This window comes from Ceraceosorus guamensis (genome assembly GCF_003144195.1).
Source record: "Ceraceosorus guamensis strain MCA 4658 unplaced genomic scaffold IE81scaffold_17, whole genome shotgun sequence".
NCBI lineage: Eukaryota > Fungi > Basidiomycota > Exobasidiomycetes > Ceraceosorales > Ceraceosoraceae > Ceraceosorus > Ceraceosorus guamensis.
In genome coordinates, this window is record NW_020290012.1 from 187,453 (window position 1) to 207,036 (window position 19,584).

A 19,584-nucleotide genomic window follows, 5' to 3' on the forward strand; every position below is an offset into this window, starting at 1 on the left:
GCATCAAGGCTAGTAGACCTGCCCATGCGTAAATGGCGCAAGAATGCGTTAGAAGCAGCCATGTTTTGCCACTAGGGCTTTTGAAATGCCACAAACAACGTCACAAGTCATCGTGTCCTCTGGTCGCAGTCACATGGTTTTGAAGTGTAGGGCGGGACTGTCGACTTGCCATGAGGTGCTCCTCATCAGTCGCTGAGAAAAGCTGAAACTGAATAGGAATCTTTGCGCGTTGTCAACTCATGTAAATACAACCATGCAGGGATTCAAGGGTCTCCGAAAGAGACGCTGGAGAGGTGGATAAACCCAGCGCCGCAGCTTCATCGGAACGCTCGATATTGGCGCCTTGCGCCTCATTGCTTCTCTCTGCCATACTCCAGCCAACGACTATCCGGCAAGAGGTTGGCCACATGCTTCTTCTTCTGCTCCTCCTGATACGCTTTTGTGCCCCGACCCCATCCAGATGTGGGATTCGCTCTTCGGTCCCAGGGCAAAGACTCGACGTAGATGCCTTGCAGACCAAGACCTGATTGCCGGATCAGGTTGCAGGAAGAAGAACATCAGCCCGAGGTGTATTCGCGAAAGGTGCACTCTGACGTACCATCGGGTGGACACCAGTCCAAAAGATCCGCAATCTCGGGGGCGCCAGAGAAGTAAGAGTGGAACCTTCTTGTAGGGTTTCTCGCACGACGCTTGTCCTATGAGGTGAGAGCGAGCGTGAGAAGAAGCTTCTGCACTGGTCTGGCTTGTCACGAGCTACTCACGAGTAAGCGACCATGACAGCCATACATGTCCTTTTCGAACATGGGATACGTCTTGATTTTCTGCATGAAAAGGAATGTGGCCTATTTAGCACAGTCTTCGGAGTCGCACAATGCACCAAAACCACTCCTTACCTCTCCGTCATACTCCGCCTTGATGTCTGCCTCGTTGCCATCATCGTCGATCCCAACATAGTGGAAGCGCCTCTGACCTCCAACGAACGACTTGACAGGCCACCTGAGAGCCTTGGCATGGAGGTCTTCAAATCTGCTCTTCTTCATGCCATAACCCACCACGGTGATACGAATCGGGAAGCGTCCCGTAAATTCTCTAAAGCGAGCAATGGAGAAGAGCAGGTTCTCGAAGCTGTCCATAGCAAAGTTTTCCGTGGTCATGCGTACACCCTGCAGTCCCTTTGCTACCGCCACACCAGCATTGGCTTGTGCGCCAGCACCGACCCTGCCCAGAATCTCGCTCGCCTCTGCAGTGATCTTTTTGGACGACTTTGCTTCCCCAGGACCTGGTCCATGTGTGGAGAAGTTGAATCCAGGCAAGACGGGCAGCCGCATACCTGACGAGACGGCAAGAGAAAAGTATGATTCGCCTTCTGTCTGAAGGGATGTCGGTCTGGTCTGGCCTCTGCGTGCGCCACAATCAGGATGCGGTCAGCATTCACTGTCCTCATTATTGAAGATAACCAGCTGCATGCGCACCCGCTAAAGACAAGAAGGGCTGTCGGATCTGCATCAGCGATTTCCACTCTAGAAGCGGCGAGCGGCCAGAAAGGTCAGCGATTGGCTGCATCTCTCTCGCAAGATGCAACGAGCTTCAAGCTGAGATGCTGCCTTCGTCTGAGCGCCACTTGAGCTCGCTCCCATGGTTGCTCACCCTTTTTCAATGTGCTTCCAGAATGTCCTCGTGCTGCCACCTCTCTGCCAACTCTCCAGCACCCAATTCTCGTCATTTTCCCGACCAGAGAAGTCGCAACCAGCTGTAGAGCGAGGACAAGGAGCAACGATGAGCATTCCCATTGCGTCTATCCGTGGGCCCACAGCAGTGCTAGGGCTGACGTGTGCGCTGCGCACTTTGGAGAAGACTCACCCCAGACGGCATGACCGGTCACAATGACCAGGTGATTGAGCGCATCGGCGCCCTTTGCTGGAGGCGGTAGGCTGTCAAGCAGTGTGGAAGGCGTAAGACCGTGGAAGCTCTCCCACGATCCGAATCCAGGCGGGGGTAAGCCCCTGACATGTCTAGAACCCGCAATAGCATATCTAAGGTTGAGCAAAAGAGAAGCGCAAGCTACAGCCAGCAGCAAGACGACGCCTAGGTTGGTCACTCGACTTCGCGCCGACAGTTGCGCTCGCAGAGATAGACCGGCTGCACCGGCTGCTCCTAGACTCGCACTCTTTGCGCGCGAGCCGCCAGACAACAAGCTGGTCGGTGAGCGGATCATCGTACAGCACGCTGCGTTTCGAAATGGGATGGATCAGGTCTCCTCTACTTCGTGCAAAAAGGTGGAGATTGGAAATGGGTAGGCTTCCCAACTCTTTGTCTTGCGCCAGTGGCACGTTCGATGAATTGGCCTGTGAATGCGAAAACTCGGTCCAAATGGGGTTGACAAGTGAGCCTCAGGGCAGTCGCACCTGTGATCCGAAGTATGTTGCTGTGAAGGCAGCCGGGAAAGGGCAAGAGTGACGAGCGCTATCGACGAATGTCGGCGTGGATGGAAGCGAGCGAGATCGTAGACGAGGCGGTAGAGTCGAGTGTGCAAGGCAGTCGCAGTTCCCAGTCATGAGATGCATGAGATGAGTGAGACTCGTGAATGCATGGATGTGACAATCGTGAATTCTACAATGATTCACATTTCATTCTTGATTGATCTCGCGCGGCTAATTCGGCTCGCGACTTTGACCATCCCGTCGGTAAACCGCAAGGCTTTTCTCAGCCTCGCGAGCTCGGATCTGCATGCAGGGAGCGCGATTAAGAATCAGCTATAGGCAGCAGCAGCAGCAGCGCGGCAGGAAATTTGCGTGTGCATATACAGTACCATATATAGCTTGCTCGACCCCTGCTGCACGGCGCGGCGAGGCGCGTGCACGCACACAGAAAGAGGCCGCCCACCCGGAGCTTAATTGCCAGCTGGTTCGCCGCGATTATACTTTGACTCACGACGTCGTGCGCACCACTTGACCTGGGTACTGACCGCGTGCGGCCTCTAAACCTGTGCTACCGGTCTACTTGCTAATTGGCATAGCTTCAATTTCACAACCGTCCTTGATTGTAAATAAGCTACGCCGCCACGCTTCACGGTAAGCTAGGCGACTCAAATGGCCGCGCGGATACACATCCGCCGTATCTGCACCCGAATGACGTTCTGAAGGATCGCGAACCGTAGAGTCACAGTCATGAGTGTCATTCTTGATTCACATTTGTGGCCTGTCGTGCTATCTGGCGTGCTGTAGATTTGACAGATGTGTCCCTCGCTCTTGCGGGTGCAGATGCGAGCACAGGCGCTGCTGCTGCTGCTGCTGCTGCGCATGATGCTGTGCGTCGAGCGCTAAATCCAGAAGATCAGCGAAATCGTGGTGATTCACGCACCAGCAAAAATAACTCCAGCATGTGGTCTCACGTGACCGACCGTCTCCACACACCCGTTTGCACAGCCGCATGTTCCTTCCCGCCCGTCGTGAGTCTGATGAAGTTGAGGGCTCCAGTCAGAAGAGTGAATTTGAATGCTTTGGAAGAAGCTCAAGTCACATGTCTGCGATAATGAAGCATCTGTCCCACTACCTTCTTCCTCGCTTCGTTCTGGAAGCACACCTCCCACTCTTGCTGAAGACGCAGCATTTAGAAGATGAGCACACTACGCTTCGAACCGCGATCCAACCCTACTCATCCCGAGCTCTAACGCCCGACTGTGCTCACCGTCCACCCTACTGATTACTGATAATCTCGACGCCCAAGGTGGGCAAGCTGCATACAATGCTTGTCTGGAAAACGAGCCACCTCTTGGCCGCGCTTTCCGCAGCTTCACTGGCTTCCTCGGCTACAGTGGCTAATCATCAGTCACCCTTCTTGCATCCCCTCCATTCGGATCTCGCTCATGTGGAAGGATCTGCACAACGCTTCGGTCTCACTCCCTCAGGACTTCACATCAACTCGGCCCCTGGACATGCCTCCCGTCTGCTCCTCCATTTTCATCCAGATCACTACGATGACATCCTCGCAGCCAAGAATGACGCGCAACCCATTTTGGAGTGGACCCGGACGCAAAAGAGGGATTGGGAAGAGGTAACGCTGGGATGCGGAGCCAAGAGAGGCGCAGTGGGAGGCGTTGAGAGCTGTAGAGAGGATGACCTGCGCGCCAAAGGGACAAGTGAGCTGAGACAAGAAGATGCCGATGGCCGACAAGTCGACGCTGGCTGTACTCCCACAGAGGTCCACCCTGATGGTAGAGCTTACTTTGCGGACTGCGCTCCTGCGCATGAGCTTCTCTCAGCAATCGGTGGGGATAGGGAAGGAGCGACTGGTAAGGATGTCAGTGTCGGCCTGTGGAGTGCCGTAGCTCGCTTGCGTCTCCCCGGAAGGGATAGCGCCTCGTACCAGTGGTGGGTGGCCCATGTGCAAATGCCAAGAGCCAATTGGCCTTTGGTAACACCCAATACCGAAGCTGTCTCATCAGTCAATCGCGTCGCTGGCTGTGAGTGTGTGTCGCATGCCAAGGCTGCGTTGCAGTTGAGCAGATTGAGTAGCGAGGTTGCTCGTCGCTGACATTTAGCTGACCCTCACTTGCCCATGTGCTTGCCAGTAATGCAAGATCCCTTCATTGCCAAGGCAGGCCAAGCCAGGTCGAATGACGAGATGAAGGGCGTGGATTTACGCTGGTCTGGCTGGTGAGTGATGCGGTCAAGGTTCGGGACTACTCAAGCAGCACCTATGCTGACCCAACCAGCAATCGCGCCGACGTTGCTCTCATCCGCGTGAAGGAATGGGGACGTGACAATCAGAGTACCCGCCCCGAGTGCAGTCGCAAACATGTCCACACCCGACGACGCACGCGAGTCTGCAGCCGTTGGCGAATCAATCTGGGCACCTCTCCAAGCTCCATGGGGTGGCCAAGTGGTCTGGATTGGAAATTACACCCGTCCATTCCCGCCCCTCAATAAGCTGAATAACGAGCACGGCATCTGCGTATCGATTCGCAACGAGTGGGGTTTTGTGCTGCGCTTATGCGGAGAGATACAGCCTCAGGTCAGCTTGGGAGACCTGGTGGCTCAAGGAGACCATATTGGTCGCGTCTCGCGGCTGCCGGCTTCGAGGGAACCGAGATCCAAACGCAGGCCGGCCGACCCGCCAAAGAGATCAGATGCTCCTTCGAGTCGAGAGAAGAGGTATCCTTACAGATTCAGCAAATTGAGAGTTGCCGTTGCTCGGCCGGATCCCCGGTGGCAAGAGTGGAAAAGTCCGGATGGTGGGTTGTTCGGCATTCCCTTTGTGCCGCATCTTTAGCCTGCTCACCGACTCGGTCCCCACTACATGCAGATCCTGGCTGGCACTTTTACGACCCACTGCATGCTCTGCAAGAGTCTAGGCCGTCTTCTCCGATACCTGTGAGTGTGCTCGTGTTCGAGACGCATGTGATTGCTGACCTGACCGCCAGCATTTGCGCAATATCACAGCCATACAGCTCCCTGGAAAAGGTCTTTTTTGCAAGGCCCACAGCTGCGTCCGCGCTGAATGGCAGCTCACCGGACGTGTTCGGCACGTCCACGGACTTTTTCAAGCCCGTCCTGAGCGGCAATGTAGAGCTGATCGTAGCCTACGAGGCTTTCTTGCCCACTCCTGATGATGCCGAAGATGGCGTAGATCCGCTCAGCTTGTACAAGCTCGAGTGGGCTAGCTGGAGAGAATTGGATCAGGGACCCTGGACTGGCACTTGCCAACTCCCCGATGGCGTGGGCTGGCGTCCCGCCTTTCGACCTGACACTGTAAGTCGCACAGCGTGAAAAGGCAGAAGTCGCATTTCCGCTCCACCATCATTGCTCACCTCTCCCCATCGAGTCGCAGCTTGGCACTGGCACTGTCGGAAGCAACCTCACTCTTCAGCAGACGAAGCTTTTGTCTCCTTACGTGCCCCTGTTCAAAGTGGGTCGGTTCTTCCCCACCGTCTACTCGTCCCAATTCGACGAAAAGTCTCGAAGGCTGTTCTACTCGCCTACGAGATATCGAGCGTCTGATGGCACAGCCGATCCTCGAGCCTCGTGGGACACGACGAGGGAGAGGGATGGTGACATCATCATCGTCTTCAAGGCTAGCACCTACTTCGGCACTGTGCCATCCTGCCAATTGCACGCTCGCGTCAAGATAGACAACGCCAGCCGTCGCATCCGCAAATGAGCCGCGTACACTTGGCCAAGATTGATTACGGCACATTCTCCTAAACGCATCGTCTGCACAGACATCTGTAATGAAGCTCAGGGTCCCTGCTGCTACGTTTTTTTCGATCTTAATGGACCTTTGGAGACGTTGCATGCTCGATCAGCGCTGTATCTTCGCTGCTGCGCTTGTGCGGACTAGTTAGAGAATGAAGTGAGTGCAACGTATGCGCAGGCAGCACGTCAGCTTGGAGAGGAAAGCCAAAGCCATGTACATTATCCAAGTCGCCCGAGCTGCAAGTCAATGAAGGGGTTATATGTAGGTCTCGGCCAACGAATCTCAGACCTGAGGACTGGTAATTTCACAGCTGTACACTTGCAAATTACTTGTATCCTTCCTCTCAAGCGCAGCATCCGCTCGAGCTTGCTGGCTGCTGAGCATTGACGTTCACGCCTTGACTCTCGTTTGCGCCAGCACCACCGCTCGAAGCGGATCCGGCCGCCGTGTCAATGACGCGCGACTTGACGTCCCTGGCGAGCGCAATGAAGGCGTCGTCCACAGCTTGATTCGTCTTGGCGGACGTCTCGACGTAGCGAACACCCAATTCATCTGCCAGTGCTTGACCCTGCTCTGTAGTAACGACCTAGATAGTATCGACAATGGCGAAAGGCTTCAGCCGCAGTGCCCACACCTCCTAGGCATACAGCGGCAAGGCGAAGTAAACTCACCCGCTTCTCTTCCCAGTCTGCCTTGTTGCCCACCAAAATCTTTGAGACACCTTCGCTAGCATGCTGTTCGATGTTGGAGTGCCAGGTTCGCACGTCTACACAAATTAAAAGACCGTGTATCAGCGGAGGCAGCGTAAAGCCAGATGCGATACTAGCACTCACTGCTGAAACTCCTTTCATCCGTCACATCGTATACCATCAGGATACCCATCGCGCCTCTGTAGTACGCGGTGGTAATGGTTCTGAAGCGCTCTTGGCCTGCTGTGTCCCACTGATGAAGCAAAGGGAGTAATGAATGGTCGGTTGTCGGGGCCGCGAGCATTGTCAGTAACGCCGTCTACTCACGATTTGGAGCTTGACTCGCTTGCCATCCAAGTCGATTGTGCGGATCTTGAAGTCGATGCCAATCGTGGTGATGAAGGAAGGCGTCCAAGCATCATCGCAGAATCGAAGGAGCAAGCATGATTTGCCGACACCTTGTAGAGAAGGGGAGAGGCGAAAAAGAAAGCGCGGCTAGGTCAGCGTCACATCGTGGTCAAGGCTTGGCAAGAGACTTCTCGCAAGGCCCATCCTCGACAAATGATCACTTCGCGAGGGCAAGAAATGCAGCATGCCCAAGGAGCTTTGCGCCAGTGTTCAGCCTCGCAGAATGGGATTGGAAGTGGAATGTCTGCGCATCGCAGCTGAATGCAAGCGTGTGCTTCCCTAACACTGGCGTGGTGAAGATTGTACCTCGCCTTTTGGATCTCGGCGTGCGACTTGCATTTGGCCTCTCACCGCACACGCCTTCTGATTAAGCACGAACCTGAGCAGAAGTGGCGCGACAAGGGCGAATGCGCTCCGCCTTCGCCTTCGCTGAGAGGTGTGCGAGATCTCTGCCGAGGACTTGCGCCAAGCTCGGGGTTCACGCCCTTCGTGGTGCTTGAACTCATCCGTCCGCCCTCCAAACTCACCCGAGTCGCCAATCAGCAGCAATTTGATCAAGAAGTCGTAGTGAGGGTTCGGCATCTTGGTCCGAGGCGCGAAAGAGTGAATTGAATGGTCTCGGACTGCGCTGTGTGATTGTATCTGCTCCCGCGGGAAGGATGGGTCCACGGTCCTTTGTCTGAGCGCTGAAAGCCTCCCAGGAGACACGTGCTAACTGTTTTCTCGAGGTCTTGAGGAGCTGTTCGAATGAGCACTGCGTTGAGGAACCAGAAAGGAAGCGGCGATGGTCGTGGATTGTGTGCTTGGTGGGGGTGCTGCGAACGATGCATGTAAGGAACGGAGATGAGCGCCGAGACCCGTGAGCATTCAGCAGCAGCAGCAGCAGCAGCAGCATAGCTTGCGCTTTCGCATTTCGCTCAGCCCGGCGGCGGGTCGCAGCCAGCCAAAGATGCAGCAAGCATCAGCGCGCACGCGCACGCATTCAGATCCAGGCGGGCGGGCGGGCTCTGCATGCGGGGATGAGCGGCCGAGCGGGTCCCTCGAGAATCACGAATCATGAATCATGAATAAGAGATCGGTCTCGGGCGGCCAACGGGCCCACGGGCCCTGCACGTGACTGATATAGTCGCGCGTGTGTATACTCAACTCACTGTAGGTGTGCTACCATCATGCACAAACGGAGCAACGAAGCAGCACAGCATGCTCGCTCCAAGCAGGCTTGCGCTCGCACCTCCCCCTCCTTCCTTCATCCAGGCTCTTGCCCGTCAAAGCACACGCACGCAATCCTTTGACATACTGACTGAGTGGCAGCTTGTTCACCCCGAACTCGTCAATTCGCCCGCTGACACCACAGCGCTTCGCCTCATTCGCTCGCTCAACACACCTTCCCACAACATCCGACCATTCTCTCTACATTTCCAGCATGGCGGATCCTCTGACAGGCAGCGCACCTTCAGGTGAGAGGGATGAAGCAGGTCCATCGACGCTTGTCACCGTGAATCCAGAGGAGCCCAGCAGCTCTCCTGGTCGCTCGAGTGTCAGAAGGCAGAGCAGCCAACCGCAAATGGGACCTAGAAGTAGCTATTACACTGGTCCGCCTGGCCCAGGAAGCGCTTTTGGAACTGCACCTGCTGGAGTGATTGGGAGAGACAGACCAAGAGAAGTTATCAGGTGAGTCATGTGATCCCGTGATCCTTCGAATGTCGGGGAAAGTGGAAATCGCAAATTCTGCCTTCGGCGCATGCCCCAGCTAGACGTGCTCACGAACAATGACCTTTCGCAACAGGGTGGAGCGGGACTACACATTGGGAGAGCTGTGCCAATTTCATCCAACTTTTCCCTTGGAGCTGGAAGGTCGCATAGCACCTGTGCAGTTTGGCGAGACCATAAACGATCTCAACGAAATCCTGATCAGAGCTCACAATTCCGGATGGGCAGCCTTCGACAATGTGTTGGCTGTGCTGACACTCTGGATCAGTCCTTTGGTGGTAGGAAGCAAGTACAACAGGGTGAGTCCGCTCGGCCAGGCAAGCACAGCAGACGAAGGGAGGCTTGCGTAGTCCCTAAACAAGACGCTGAGGTCAACATTTGTATTCCACTTTACAGGAAATGAAGGAGCTGCGTTCACTTCTGGACCGAGTCAACAAGCAGCTCTTCAACCCGGCAGGCTTGAATGTTAGAGATCCAGCCGAGGCCGCTTTTTTGTTCCTCGAGGTACGTGCCGTCCCACGTCGAGGGTACAGCCAGTGTCCTGCCATCGCTCACCTCTATGCTTTCGCATGACAGATTGAATATTTCTGAAAGAGAAGACCTGCCCCATGTGCGTGTGCATGTGCTACCGCGCTCGCGCATATTCCTTCTCTCCCTTAGATCGCTTCGCTCGCACCTATACCCATCGAGATACCCGCCGTCAGTAGCTTTGTAGCGCTGGTCGCAAGCTTTAAGAGTTCACACCTTTTGAACCACGTGACGGTCGACAAGGGAACGTGAAGAGCTTCCCCAGACTGTGCCAACCAATGGACGCGAATGACAAAACATGCAGACTTTTGTTTGCAAGGGATCCCAGCCATCCACTCGAGAGTGCTGGTATGCAAGGATTGGCAGGCCTTGTATTGGGCTGCCCGAAGGCGAGCGAGATGTCTCGTTCAGTTGCGCCAACATATAAGACGGCCATTTGCCGCCCCACTTGTAGCTTCCCGAGCTGTGCTCTTACACACTCACAATCACGTGGACCCTTGACCAGTCAGAGTGGCTCCTCTGACAGGCATCACCTAGCTCAGCTAGGCGGGCAGTCATCCTACTAGTCTGATGAGTCCTGAGTAGTTGTGGCTATCGTGTACCTACCGCGGTACTTTCTGTGTGGTTTTCGATCAGCATGTGATTATTGCTGACGCGCGCGCGCGTGTGGCTTGCCATGCCAAGCACGCGCGACCCGGCGGGCAGCCACATATGCGAAGAGGATTCAGTGATTGCTTGCTTGCTTGCTTGCTTTGTTGCTTTGGTGCATGCGTCTCACCAAGAAGCTGCCACTCGCGGACGAACCTCTTGGCACGAAGCGATTCAGCATCACGCCACTTTGAAATGTGAATGGTGAATCACGAATGTTGCATGTATGTACTCCACTCAAAACTCGAAATCAGCGACTCGCTTGCTTCGCGATTGCGGACACGAAGTCAATGTGGAGCCTCTTCGTCATCGACAAGCCTTCGAAGCGCCTAGCTATGATCGGCGCTCGCTGACACAGTACCGCGTGTATATATCCAGTCAGGCCATCAAATCACGAATGTGGACGTGGGCGAGACAAGTTCCGGCAGATGTCTCGGCGATGCTGCGCATGAACGTGACGTACTCGTGACCGCCATATGGTGTGCAATTGAGACTCACGACTGCTACTATAGTAGTAACATTCGGCGCTAGCACCTCTAGCTAGCTGACTTCAGACTTGACCACCGAGCAGGCGTTGACGGTACCGATGGAGCGATGGAGCGCGATGGGACGAGCCTGGGCGCTGATGTATACGAGTCAATGTATCTGGATCGTGAATCTAGATCAGGGCGCTTTGGTCTGCTGTACTGCGTGCGGAAGGTCAGACACATGAGCGCGCGTTGGGTCTCAGCACAAATACAGTTTGAGTACCAGCCCGCACTTTGACCCCGACTTGTGCATGATCGGCCATTGAATGCGGCCGGCTTCTGGCCGCGAGCCTGTAGCTGCGGGCTAGCACATCTTGCACGTTTTTGGTGCCTGCATCGAGCGCTTCAGCACCAAGGTAAGGAAGGAGCAGCCGAGCTCGGGTTGGTAGTCTTGAGTGCTTCCGCCTCACCTTTACATCTAGTTTCGATGAGGGCGGCGGAAAGCACGCCGCCGCTTCAGCCCACACAAGTTGCTGCGTGCTACTCTGCGCACTCGATTGGTGATTGCAGCTAGCTAGGTTGCACAGCAGCAATTGGCGCGACGAGGAGCCTTTGTCGGCCGGCGGGTTGTGCCAGGGCGAGGCCAATCATAAAAACCGTTTTGAGCACGCTAGAGAACGATGGCAGGTGGAAGAAGCTAATCCGAGGTATTTCCTCTCGTGCTTGCACTTCGTCACTGTTCACTCGTGTCGGTATCCGTTCTTGTCAAGGTGAGCCTGAGTAGGTGAGTGAGTGGGGCAAGGGTGGGCAGGCAGATGCATGAAGGAGCAGCAGCAGGGTAAGGCAACGACTGCACCGCCGCGCCATCTTTGCCTCGCTGCACGACGATTCTTGCGGCGCATCACCGCTCTCGTCCCTGCTGGGCGTTCTTGGCGTCCCGGGCTCCCCTCCCCTCCCCGCACGCGCACGCGCAACACCTAGGCCTCTGGTCCATCACGCTTATCCGTTCCCAACTCCGCCCCGCCAACTTATAAATCACGGTTCGGATGATCGCACGCCTTTCGCACCCCTGAAGCTACTGACTGGCACCTACAGCAAGCAGCAGCATCCTTCCCATCCACATACACATACACCTCTGGACCTTTTTGACTCAGACTCACCACTACCTTTGAGCATACCCCTAAATACTCTGTAAAGAGTCAAACTCAAAACCCACCGCATCAGCACTCACGACTGAAATCGGACTGTGCGGCAATAAGAAAGGTCTCGCGAGACGTGACCGGCCTCCACACGGCACAATAGCCCAGCCGAAACACTGGGCGCACCGGCAATCCAGATTGCAGCGCGTAACTTGGCCCGCCGCGGTGGCACCTTGCGACTCGGGCGGCGAGCGCCCCGCATACAGTCACAAGTACAATCGTGAATATTAGCCACTTGCCTCATTCGACACTCGTGACTCATCAGACTGGTGCGACTTTCATCGCTCCACTTGCCGCAATACCCTTCACATCGTCCGATCTTTGTACGACGCTTTTCAGTGGACCCCAAACATCCTCATCATCTTTCTGAGAACTCAAACTCGTTCGCTCACAAGCCCCTCTCATAGTCTACAGTCTGGGAGGTCTCAGATCCATCATCATGTCTACGCAGGTCGAAGCCAACTTAGCGGCCAATGCAACAAGTCCCTCCGAGATAGGCATGGCTAGCAGCAGCAACGCAGGACCTTCAGGCGCAGTCGACGCATCCACAGCCGCATCAACGTCGTCCAGGGTCAGGTCGGCTCTGATAGCGAAGGATAAGGTCCGCATCGATGCGCTCCTGACTTCGGGTCAGAGGCATCTTTTCGACTTTGAGCCTAGCACGCTCGTGTCCGAGGCAAGGGATCAGATCTGGAATGAATGGCCAGCAGGTGAGTGCCTGTCGAGGAGCTTCCAAGAGACTAGTCAGCGTTCGAGGATTCGTGGTCTGTACTAGCACAGCATCCCGGCTCGTCGCTCACACCCTCTTCCTCTTTCTCTCACGCCGCAGATTTCCCTCTGCGGCCCGCAGAGCCATCGGCTCTCAGAATGCTTCATCTGGGTCACATCTTGGATGATCGAGCGCCGCTCAGCGGAGACTCTCCCGCGGCAGGCGGAAGACCTGCTACGGGAGGTATGCCTTTGGGAAAGGTCACTGTGGTGCACATTCTGATCCGCCAACCAGTCAAAGACTCAAATGCTGATGGTGAGTGTCATCATCGGCGATGGTGTCGAGTTGGACCCTGAATGAGCGCGTCGATACATTCCGCTAAAGATGCGCCGCTTCTTGCGCTTTCAGATGAATCCTTGAAGAAAGACGACGTTCAAGCAGGATGCAGATGCGTCATCTGCTAAGCTTTCACAACTCACGTCTCTCACGCCTCTCCTCTGTCTTGCCTCGACTACCCGTCATGCCGTTCCGCGATCTCATTTCTTCGGCATTCATCGCCTCGCAGGGAGGCGCACCGAGCAGCCGCAAACCTCGGATCGTTTAACGCGCCTTTTAGCAAATCTCGGTCTCAGCGTCACCTCAATCTCTCTCGATCACGATAGCAATCACAAGTCTCGGCAGTCTTATTCGTCACTTTCTAGCTGAATTGCGCGCGTTCTATTCGCACACTGCGGAGAGGGTACGGTTTCTCTCTGTTGTATTCTTTCGTTGACTCATGTTTCATTCACATCGCATCTCAGGGAGCGAAGACGTGCCTCGAGCCTGTTCAGAAGCGTGGCTGGTGATTAAGTTTAAGTCCCGGCTCAGGAAGCTGCTTCCGAAGACGGACAAATAAGTTCAGGACTCTGCAAATCACAAGGTGGGCGCATCCTCTGCGATGTCCTCGAGTTCACCTCGTCCCCTTTCCAAAATGGGTAGAGGTAAGCAATTGCTTCTGGCACGTCGCAAAGACGGAGCATGACTCACTCTGTCACCTCTAAAAGAGTTGCGCTCTCGCTGATGATGGTGCGGGCTGTGGTTATGGATTCCCCGTCTGGCACCTTGGCCAGCTGGCGCCATTGGTCCTTCTTGTAGTGTCCGTGTGCGATTTCTGGCTGAAGGTGTACAGCAGCAGTCGTGTGAGGTCCGAAGTAGGTCAGCCGTCTCCCGAGCTCATCTAGCGTTACAGATGTCCTTTGGGGAGCGTCAGAAGGACTACTCACGTTCTCCCAGTGACCTTTGGAAAAGCAAATGAAGGAGTTGACTTTGTTGTTGGTAAAGTCGATGGTCATCGAAACGACTGTGCCTGTCTCTTCGAGCCAGGAGATGAGATAGACACCTTGCTCTCCAGTCTCCTTCGAAGGCTCTCGGACGACGCGACACGAGATGGTCTGATAATTGTCTCTACCGCCCATAGGTCCTGCGAAGATCGAAAAGATCAGGATGGGAGGCTCTGCTTCACGCAAAGTCTGGTCAGATGCTCACCTCCGTGGATTTTATACACGATCCTCGTCGGGCTTTTGATCCACTAGACGATACAATTAATGTTTACGTCAGCGCACTCAACAGTCGAACGCGCTGACCTTGACTGCTTTTGCTCCTCTTGCCGCTCACGCTCTCGTACTTCCATCCATTGTCGTAGGTGTACAGGAGATGTTTGTTGATCAGACCACTCAGGTCTTGTTTTGAGCCTTCACTATCCTTCTGAGACATGTTGGCAAATAAGGACAGACGATATGTTTCGGCACCCTTGATTCGATCTTGACCCGGTGTTATCTCGTTCAGTCCATGCAGGCTGGCAACGAAGGCGTGGTTGTGAGCGGCACCGAAATACTGGACGCTCGAAAGGCGACGATTTATAATCTGGTCAGGAGTGCAGAAGAGGACATATCGTTACGTACGTCTGGCCCATCCCGGCCAACCCTCGTCGAGACATTCCGCGACCTTTCTCCGGCTTGCGCAGACAGGAACTCCCGATATAGGAATTGCAAGCCAAAGCATCAAACGTCCTGCATGCACGGCACGGACTTCAATCGAGTGCTTTGTTGCTTCCGATCGATTTCGAGTCGGTGATCTGATTCTACGCCACTGCCGAGCACTTTGCTTGAGCCGGCTCGACCGAAAGTTCGATCCGAAAGAGCGGCGCAGACTCGTTCCAGATTCTCATCAATTCGTGATTCAAGACTCGTGACTCTTGACACAAGATTGTGATCGTTCAATCGATCTTGCAGCGTGTCTTTCCATGACTTGAGTAGCCCATACACTCACACTTTATACAAATGCTCAATACAAATCGTCATTCCTCAAGGCAACACGGTCAATTCGCCACTGGTGATTAGGAGTTCAGCTAGTAGACAGGGAGTCGCGAAAAGGTGGAGGAGAGGACCGACCGCAGAAGCTCTTGGCTTCACTCTCGGCCGAGAGAGAGAGAGTCTTGCCGAGACAACCGTCTAGACAGTCATGAGTTTTGCGGGCAAAGCTTTTCAACTTCCGGTGACGCACACATGCTTGAGAGCCATGAGCATTCGTGATTCACACACACAAACTCGTACAGCTCTCATGCGTCGCCTCGCAGCGATTTGAAAACATTCAAGAAGGAGCGGCGATCCGCGGCCGTGTCTGACCGAAGAAGCGTCGCGGGACGGTATTTCGACGAAGCCACGCCATCAGCACAGACTTGCAAACATCCTGTGTATTCGGGTCACCTTGATGATGATTGGTTGGTGTCCGATTGGCGATGACGATACGGTTAGCCGTAATGCCTGGCACAGCCCCTGAAAATAGACTATATTATGAAGCGCGGTTGCTCCGAGGTTTCGACAGGCTTTCGCGACGTGCACATTCGTGGTTCACATTCTGATTCGTGATTCATTGAATGGATCACCAACGCGCCGATCGGCAGCTGGGTTGAGATTAGGCGCTCGAGAAGACTGTGTGACTCGCGATGCGGCTGCAACGCGTCCATTAAATGGTCGGGACGCGTCGCGCTTTCTTGCCTTCATATATCTTCGCAGCTTCGCGCGACGCGGGGTCGTCTGTCGGTCACGAGGGGGCGCGCAGCAGCGCCCGTGCACATCAAGCTGCAGCCAGCATCCATCCCGGCCGAATCCTCCAGCAGCAGCTTTTATTTGGTCGGTCATGGAGCGCGTCACAATCGTGATTTAGAAACTCAAGACTCGTGACTGACTTGACCCCCTGGCCAAGCCTCTCCATCGCCTTATTCACATGTCCAGGGCATACCGCATCTACTTCCTCACTCACCCAAAGTCTGACTACGCGCCCTCAGCAAAGACCCTCAACAGTCCGAAAGCGCATTGGACTTTGTGCACCAGCCAAAGGAGTCTGGACTCGCGCTCAGGCACCAAAGGATCTGTCCCTTCCACAACTCGCAGCCTCCGATCTCGAAGTCTGTGGCAGGGCCGTCCACTCTCAAGCCAGTCACATAGCCCGCACTAGCTCCAAGTCTTCGACGACGCCGCGCCAAAAGCCCGAGCCTCGCGGAAGAGGGTTGGCAGAAGGATTGGCTAGACATTCTTGTTGTCAAGGCGCAGACTCAGACATCGAGCACTTTTCAGAACGCTCATCATGAGCTCCGAGGAGGAGATCCAGGCCGCTCAGGTCACAAATGAGGTAAGTGAGAGGGATCTTGCGAGGCGCATACGAAGCGTCATGGTTCAAGAGCTGGTCGACCGGCTCGGACGTTCTACTCACGCTCTGTCGCATCCGCACCTCTGCGCTCACAGGAGTACAAGAGTGAGAAAAGCTACATAGAAGACGTCTGCTCGAGGTGCAGGCAGCACGCGTCGCTCATAGATGTCCTCGCCCCATTTTTCTTCTGGTGCAGTATGGAAGAAAAATGCGCCCTTCTTGTACGACATGGTGGTCACGCACGCTCTCGAGTGGCCTTCATTGACATGTCAATGGTTCCCTGACCGAGAGCGGTGAGTTTGGGCTGGCCCCCTGGCTGAGGGTACAAGCTGACTCAAGTTCAAACTTTTGGTTCCGCTGCGCAATCAACGCAAACTCCTCAGCCCTGCTGGAAAAGACTACACGTCTCATCGACTGTTGCTTGGCACGCACACGTCGGGGCAGGATCAAAACTATGTGCAAATTGCTCAGGTGCATCTGCCGAACCAGGACGTGGAAGTGGATTCGTCGAAGTACGATGAAGACAGGGGCGGTGAGTGAAGAAGCAGCAGCGTCACGAGTGGTGGGCTGAGTAGCGGCCCGGCGATGCAAGCTTGAACGACGGGAGGCTGATCTGCGCAAGAGTCGCCACAGAGATTGGCTCCTATGGCGGAGCAAACGCGCGCATACAAATCGTACAGCAGATCAATCACGATGGAGAAGTCAATCGGGCCCGATACTGCCCGCAAAATTGCGATTTGATTGCGACGAGGACAGTCATGGGCGAGACGTACATCTTCGACAGGACCAAGCACAGCTTGCAGCCCAATGCCGATGGAAAGTGCAGGCCGGACATTGTTTGCAAAGGCCAGACTGGAGAAGGGTGAGTCGGTGCCAGCAACGGGGGTTCCGCAACCCGCAGTGGAGTGGCGCGAGCATGTCTCTGACAACGGGAAGATTCCGCCTGGCCATAGTTATGGCTTGGCTTGGTCGCCGCTTGTTCAAGGGCATCTGCTTGCTGCCTCGGAGGATGAGACAGTCTGTGAATGGGATGTGAACCAATACAAGAAATCGGATAAAGCAATCAACCCTCTCAAAGTGTACAGAGGCCACACGTCCGTCGTAGAGGTGAGGGACGAAGGAAGGCATATTCTTGTGATACGACACCAAACTGAGCCTTTCCTTCTCCTTGCGAATAGGATGTGGCCTGGCATGCGCATCACGAGTCGCTCTTTGCCTCTGTCGGCGACGACAAGTTGTTGTTGATGTGAGTCCCACAGTGAAGGGCGTCAAAGATCTTTGGCGGACATTTTGACGATTTGCTGATCCTTCTCACATGCAAAATCAGATGGGACTCGCGGGAATCGGGTGATGCACCAAAGCATCGCGTGACTGCACACGATGGCGAAATCAATGCTGTGCTGTTCAGTCCAGCGAACGAATACTTGATCTGCACCGGCTCATCTGACAAGGTGAGTGACGGTTAGCACAAATCGCACAGCCCTTGTCTGAAGTCTTCTGACGAGCTGTTTTGCTCCCTTATTGCGTCTGGCCAGACCGTTGGACTGTGGGATATGAGGAATACGAAGACGCGCTTGCATTCATTGGAAGCGCACACCGATGAAGTGCTGCAACTCGCCTGGTCGCCGCACAACGAAACCATGTGAGTCAAATGTGACGAAGGACATGCGATACACAGCAGCTAAATGACTGCTTCTTCTCGACGCACAGACTTGCTAGCGCTGCTGCAGACCGCAGGGTCAATGTATGGGACTTGTCACGGATCGGCGAAGAGCAAACGCCCGACGATGCAGAAGATGGCCCACCTGAGCTGTTATTTGTGCATGGCGGACACACAGCGAGAACAACGGTAAGTGTGATGTTGTTGTGAGCGCAATGACATCCCTGCTCGGCTCATCCCCACGTGTGCTATTCACGTCGCCCAGGACATCTGCTGGAGCCCTCAGGAAGACTGGCACATGGCGACGGTGTCTGAGGATAATGTGCTGCAAGTGTTCAGACCTAGTGCCACTGCGCTCGGCCAGGATGAAGATGACGTGGGCCAGGATGAACTCGAATGAGCTCCCGTCGCGATGGCAGGGAACTGGCTCTTCTCGCTGCCGGTGTCCGGTGCACTGCGCAGGGAAGCAGTAGTGTGCTGCGCTACAATCTACTGTTGTATGACCGCTCTCATCACACATGGCTTGGTCTGACTCAGGTTTACCCATGCTCATTCATGACCGGATGAGAGGCTTCGAGCTCACGCTCGACGGAATAGCTGCGTTCAAGAGTGTCACTGAGCCTGCGTACGAGGTAGTTGGCGCCTGTCGCGCTCCACACTGCTGGGCGCAATGTCTCGAATCTTGACTTCTGCGATACGTTTCGTGCGACTCCGACTCTCCCTCCGATGGATCCCCTCGATGCTCCTTGTTGGCAGCTTTCCTTAGATGCGAGCCGCGTAGGTGATGGCTTGTCATTGTTGATCATGCACACGCTCACATTGCTTGCAGGGTTGGCGTGTGCCCACGAGAAGACCGATCTAGATTGAGGTGTATATATATATAGCTGTGGCCGGCATCGTGTATAGCGCGGCCATCGTGTCATGCCTGTTTTGCCTTTGCCGGTGCTGTCTACATATATACGCGTGCGTGGACTGGCTGCCGTATGGCGCAAAACACCGCGCGCGCGTGCCACCATACCACATGCCCGGCGCGCTTTCGCTCCAGAGCGGAGAATTCCCCTCTGTGTAGCTGCATGCTTGATGGGATCATGGCGCACCTTCACTCACCACTGCAACAAATCGAAAAGGATCAATGATGAAAATTGGTGGAGGGTCAGCAACTGGCCTTCCTCACCCGCCTTTCTTGGCCAATCTGACTTGCGCTCAGAACTCGGGTGGGAGCAGTGATTCTGCTGGTTTGCCCTTCGCGGAGTCACGATGCTGCTGCAAGCGTGAGAGGTGAGCAGACGAAAGAAGAGCGCGTGACAGACACGACACGCGCGCGTGCATGTTGCTTGGCGCGCGCCAACCTCCTGCACAGCAGGGTGTCCGGCGGTGAGCGGACGCGGCAGTGATTGCTGCGTGCACCTCTCCTCCTTCCGGCGCAATTCAGCCCTCATGGATCCCTGATGCCAGCAAATCTACAGGACACAGCCGTTTCGTGGGGCCAGGCAATATAGAAAGCGACTCTTTCGCGGTCAGGGCAGCTCGAGTTGCACGCGACCGAGGTTCGACAAGTCCGAAAGAATTGACGCACGTATCTGTCCTCTAACTGCTGCGAGCATACAGATGATCTAGACCCATCGATCCATCCCCCTCCTTGACAGAATCTTGCCCCTCTGATCCTCTTCTCTCACACCACCAC

At 55.0% G+C, this 19,584-nt stretch overlaps 7 protein-coding genes across 7 annotated transcripts; 4 read left to right on the forward strand and 3 right to left on the reverse strand.

The window, feature by feature from the left end:
• Positions 1–142: 142 nt before the first annotated feature.
• IE81DRAFT_322129 (hypothetical protein) lies at positions 143–2,604 on the reverse strand. Its single transcript, XM_025513543.1, has 7 exons — positions 1,861–2,604; positions 1,648–1,750; positions 1,473–1,520; positions 894–1,398; positions 762–821; positions 599–695; positions 143–523 (listed from the first exon to the last, which is right to left on the reverse strand). Exons 1-7 carry the CDS (start codon positions 2,213–2,215, stop codon positions 351–353), a joined length of 1,341 nt encoding a protein of 446 aa, XP_025370880.1. The 5' UTR covers positions 2,216–2,604; the 3' UTR covers positions 143–350.
• A 909-nt stretch (positions 2,605–3,513) lies between these two features.
• On the forward strand, positions 3,514–6,159 carry IE81DRAFT_365561 (hypothetical protein; the record flags this gene model as incomplete). The annotated part of the gene is made up of 6 exons (XM_025516939.1): positions 3,514–4,462; positions 4,571–4,655; positions 4,749–5,233; positions 5,305–5,372; positions 5,442–5,750; positions 5,830–6,159. The coding sequence occupies exons 1-6, from the start codon at positions 3,745–3,747 to the stop codon at positions 6,157–6,159; spliced, it is 1,995 nt and encodes a 664-aa protein (XP_025370881.1). The 5' UTR covers positions 3,514–3,744.
• IE81DRAFT_322131 (ras-domain-containing protein) lies at positions 6,154–8,157 on the reverse strand. Its single transcript, XM_025513544.1, has 5 exons — positions 7,820–8,157; positions 7,212–7,342; positions 7,029–7,137; positions 6,867–6,961; positions 6,154–6,781 (listed from the first exon to the last, which is right to left on the reverse strand). Exons 1-5 carry the CDS (start codon positions 7,872–7,874, stop codon positions 6,539–6,541), a joined length of 633 nt encoding a protein of 210 aa, XP_025370882.1. The 5' UTR covers positions 7,875–8,157; the 3' UTR covers positions 6,154–6,538.
• Positions 8,158–8,856: 699 nt separating this feature from the next.
• IE81DRAFT_288308 (hypothetical protein) lies at positions 8,857–9,575 on the forward strand (the record flags this gene model as incomplete). The annotated part of the gene is made up of 3 exons (XM_025511755.1): positions 8,857–8,963; positions 9,079–9,301; positions 9,399–9,575. 3 exons carry the CDS (start codon positions 8,857–8,859, stop codon positions 9,573–9,575), a joined length of 507 nt encoding a protein of 168 aa, XP_025370883.1.
• A 2,708-nt stretch (positions 9,576–12,283) lies between these two features.
• Positions 12,284–13,017, forward strand: IE81DRAFT_346324 (hypothetical protein; the record flags this gene model as incomplete). The annotated part of the gene is made up of 3 exons (XM_025516028.1): positions 12,284–12,554; positions 12,674–12,868; positions 12,962–13,017. 3 exons carry the CDS (start codon positions 12,284–12,286, stop codon positions 13,015–13,017), a joined length of 522 nt encoding a protein of 173 aa, XP_025370884.1.
• A 242-nt stretch (positions 13,018–13,259) lies between these two features.
• IE81DRAFT_322138 (phenolic acid decarboxylase) lies at positions 13,260–14,568 on the reverse strand. The gene is made up of 5 exons (XM_025513545.1): positions 14,207–14,568; positions 14,078–14,120; positions 13,816–14,012; positions 13,580–13,707; positions 13,260–13,514 (listed from the first exon to the last, which is right to left on the reverse strand). Exons 1-5 carry the CDS (start codon positions 14,303–14,305, stop codon positions 13,466–13,468), a joined length of 516 nt encoding a protein of 171 aa, XP_025370885.1. The 5' UTR covers positions 14,306–14,568; the 3' UTR covers positions 13,260–13,465.
• Positions 14,569–16,177: 1,609 nt separating this feature from the next.
• IE81DRAFT_346326 (putative chromatin assembly factor 1 subunit C) lies at positions 16,178–18,300 on the forward strand (the record flags this gene model as incomplete). The annotated part of the gene is made up of 11 exons (XM_025516029.1): positions 16,178–16,222; positions 16,336–16,345; positions 16,437–16,533; positions 16,624–16,772; positions 16,874–17,102; positions 17,194–17,347; positions 17,419–17,486; positions 17,568–17,691; positions 17,776–17,882; positions 17,951–18,089; positions 18,166–18,300. 11 exons carry the CDS (start codon positions 16,178–16,180, stop codon positions 18,298–18,300), a joined length of 1,257 nt encoding a protein of 418 aa, XP_025370886.1.
• Positions 18,301–19,584: the final 1,284 nt, after the last annotated feature.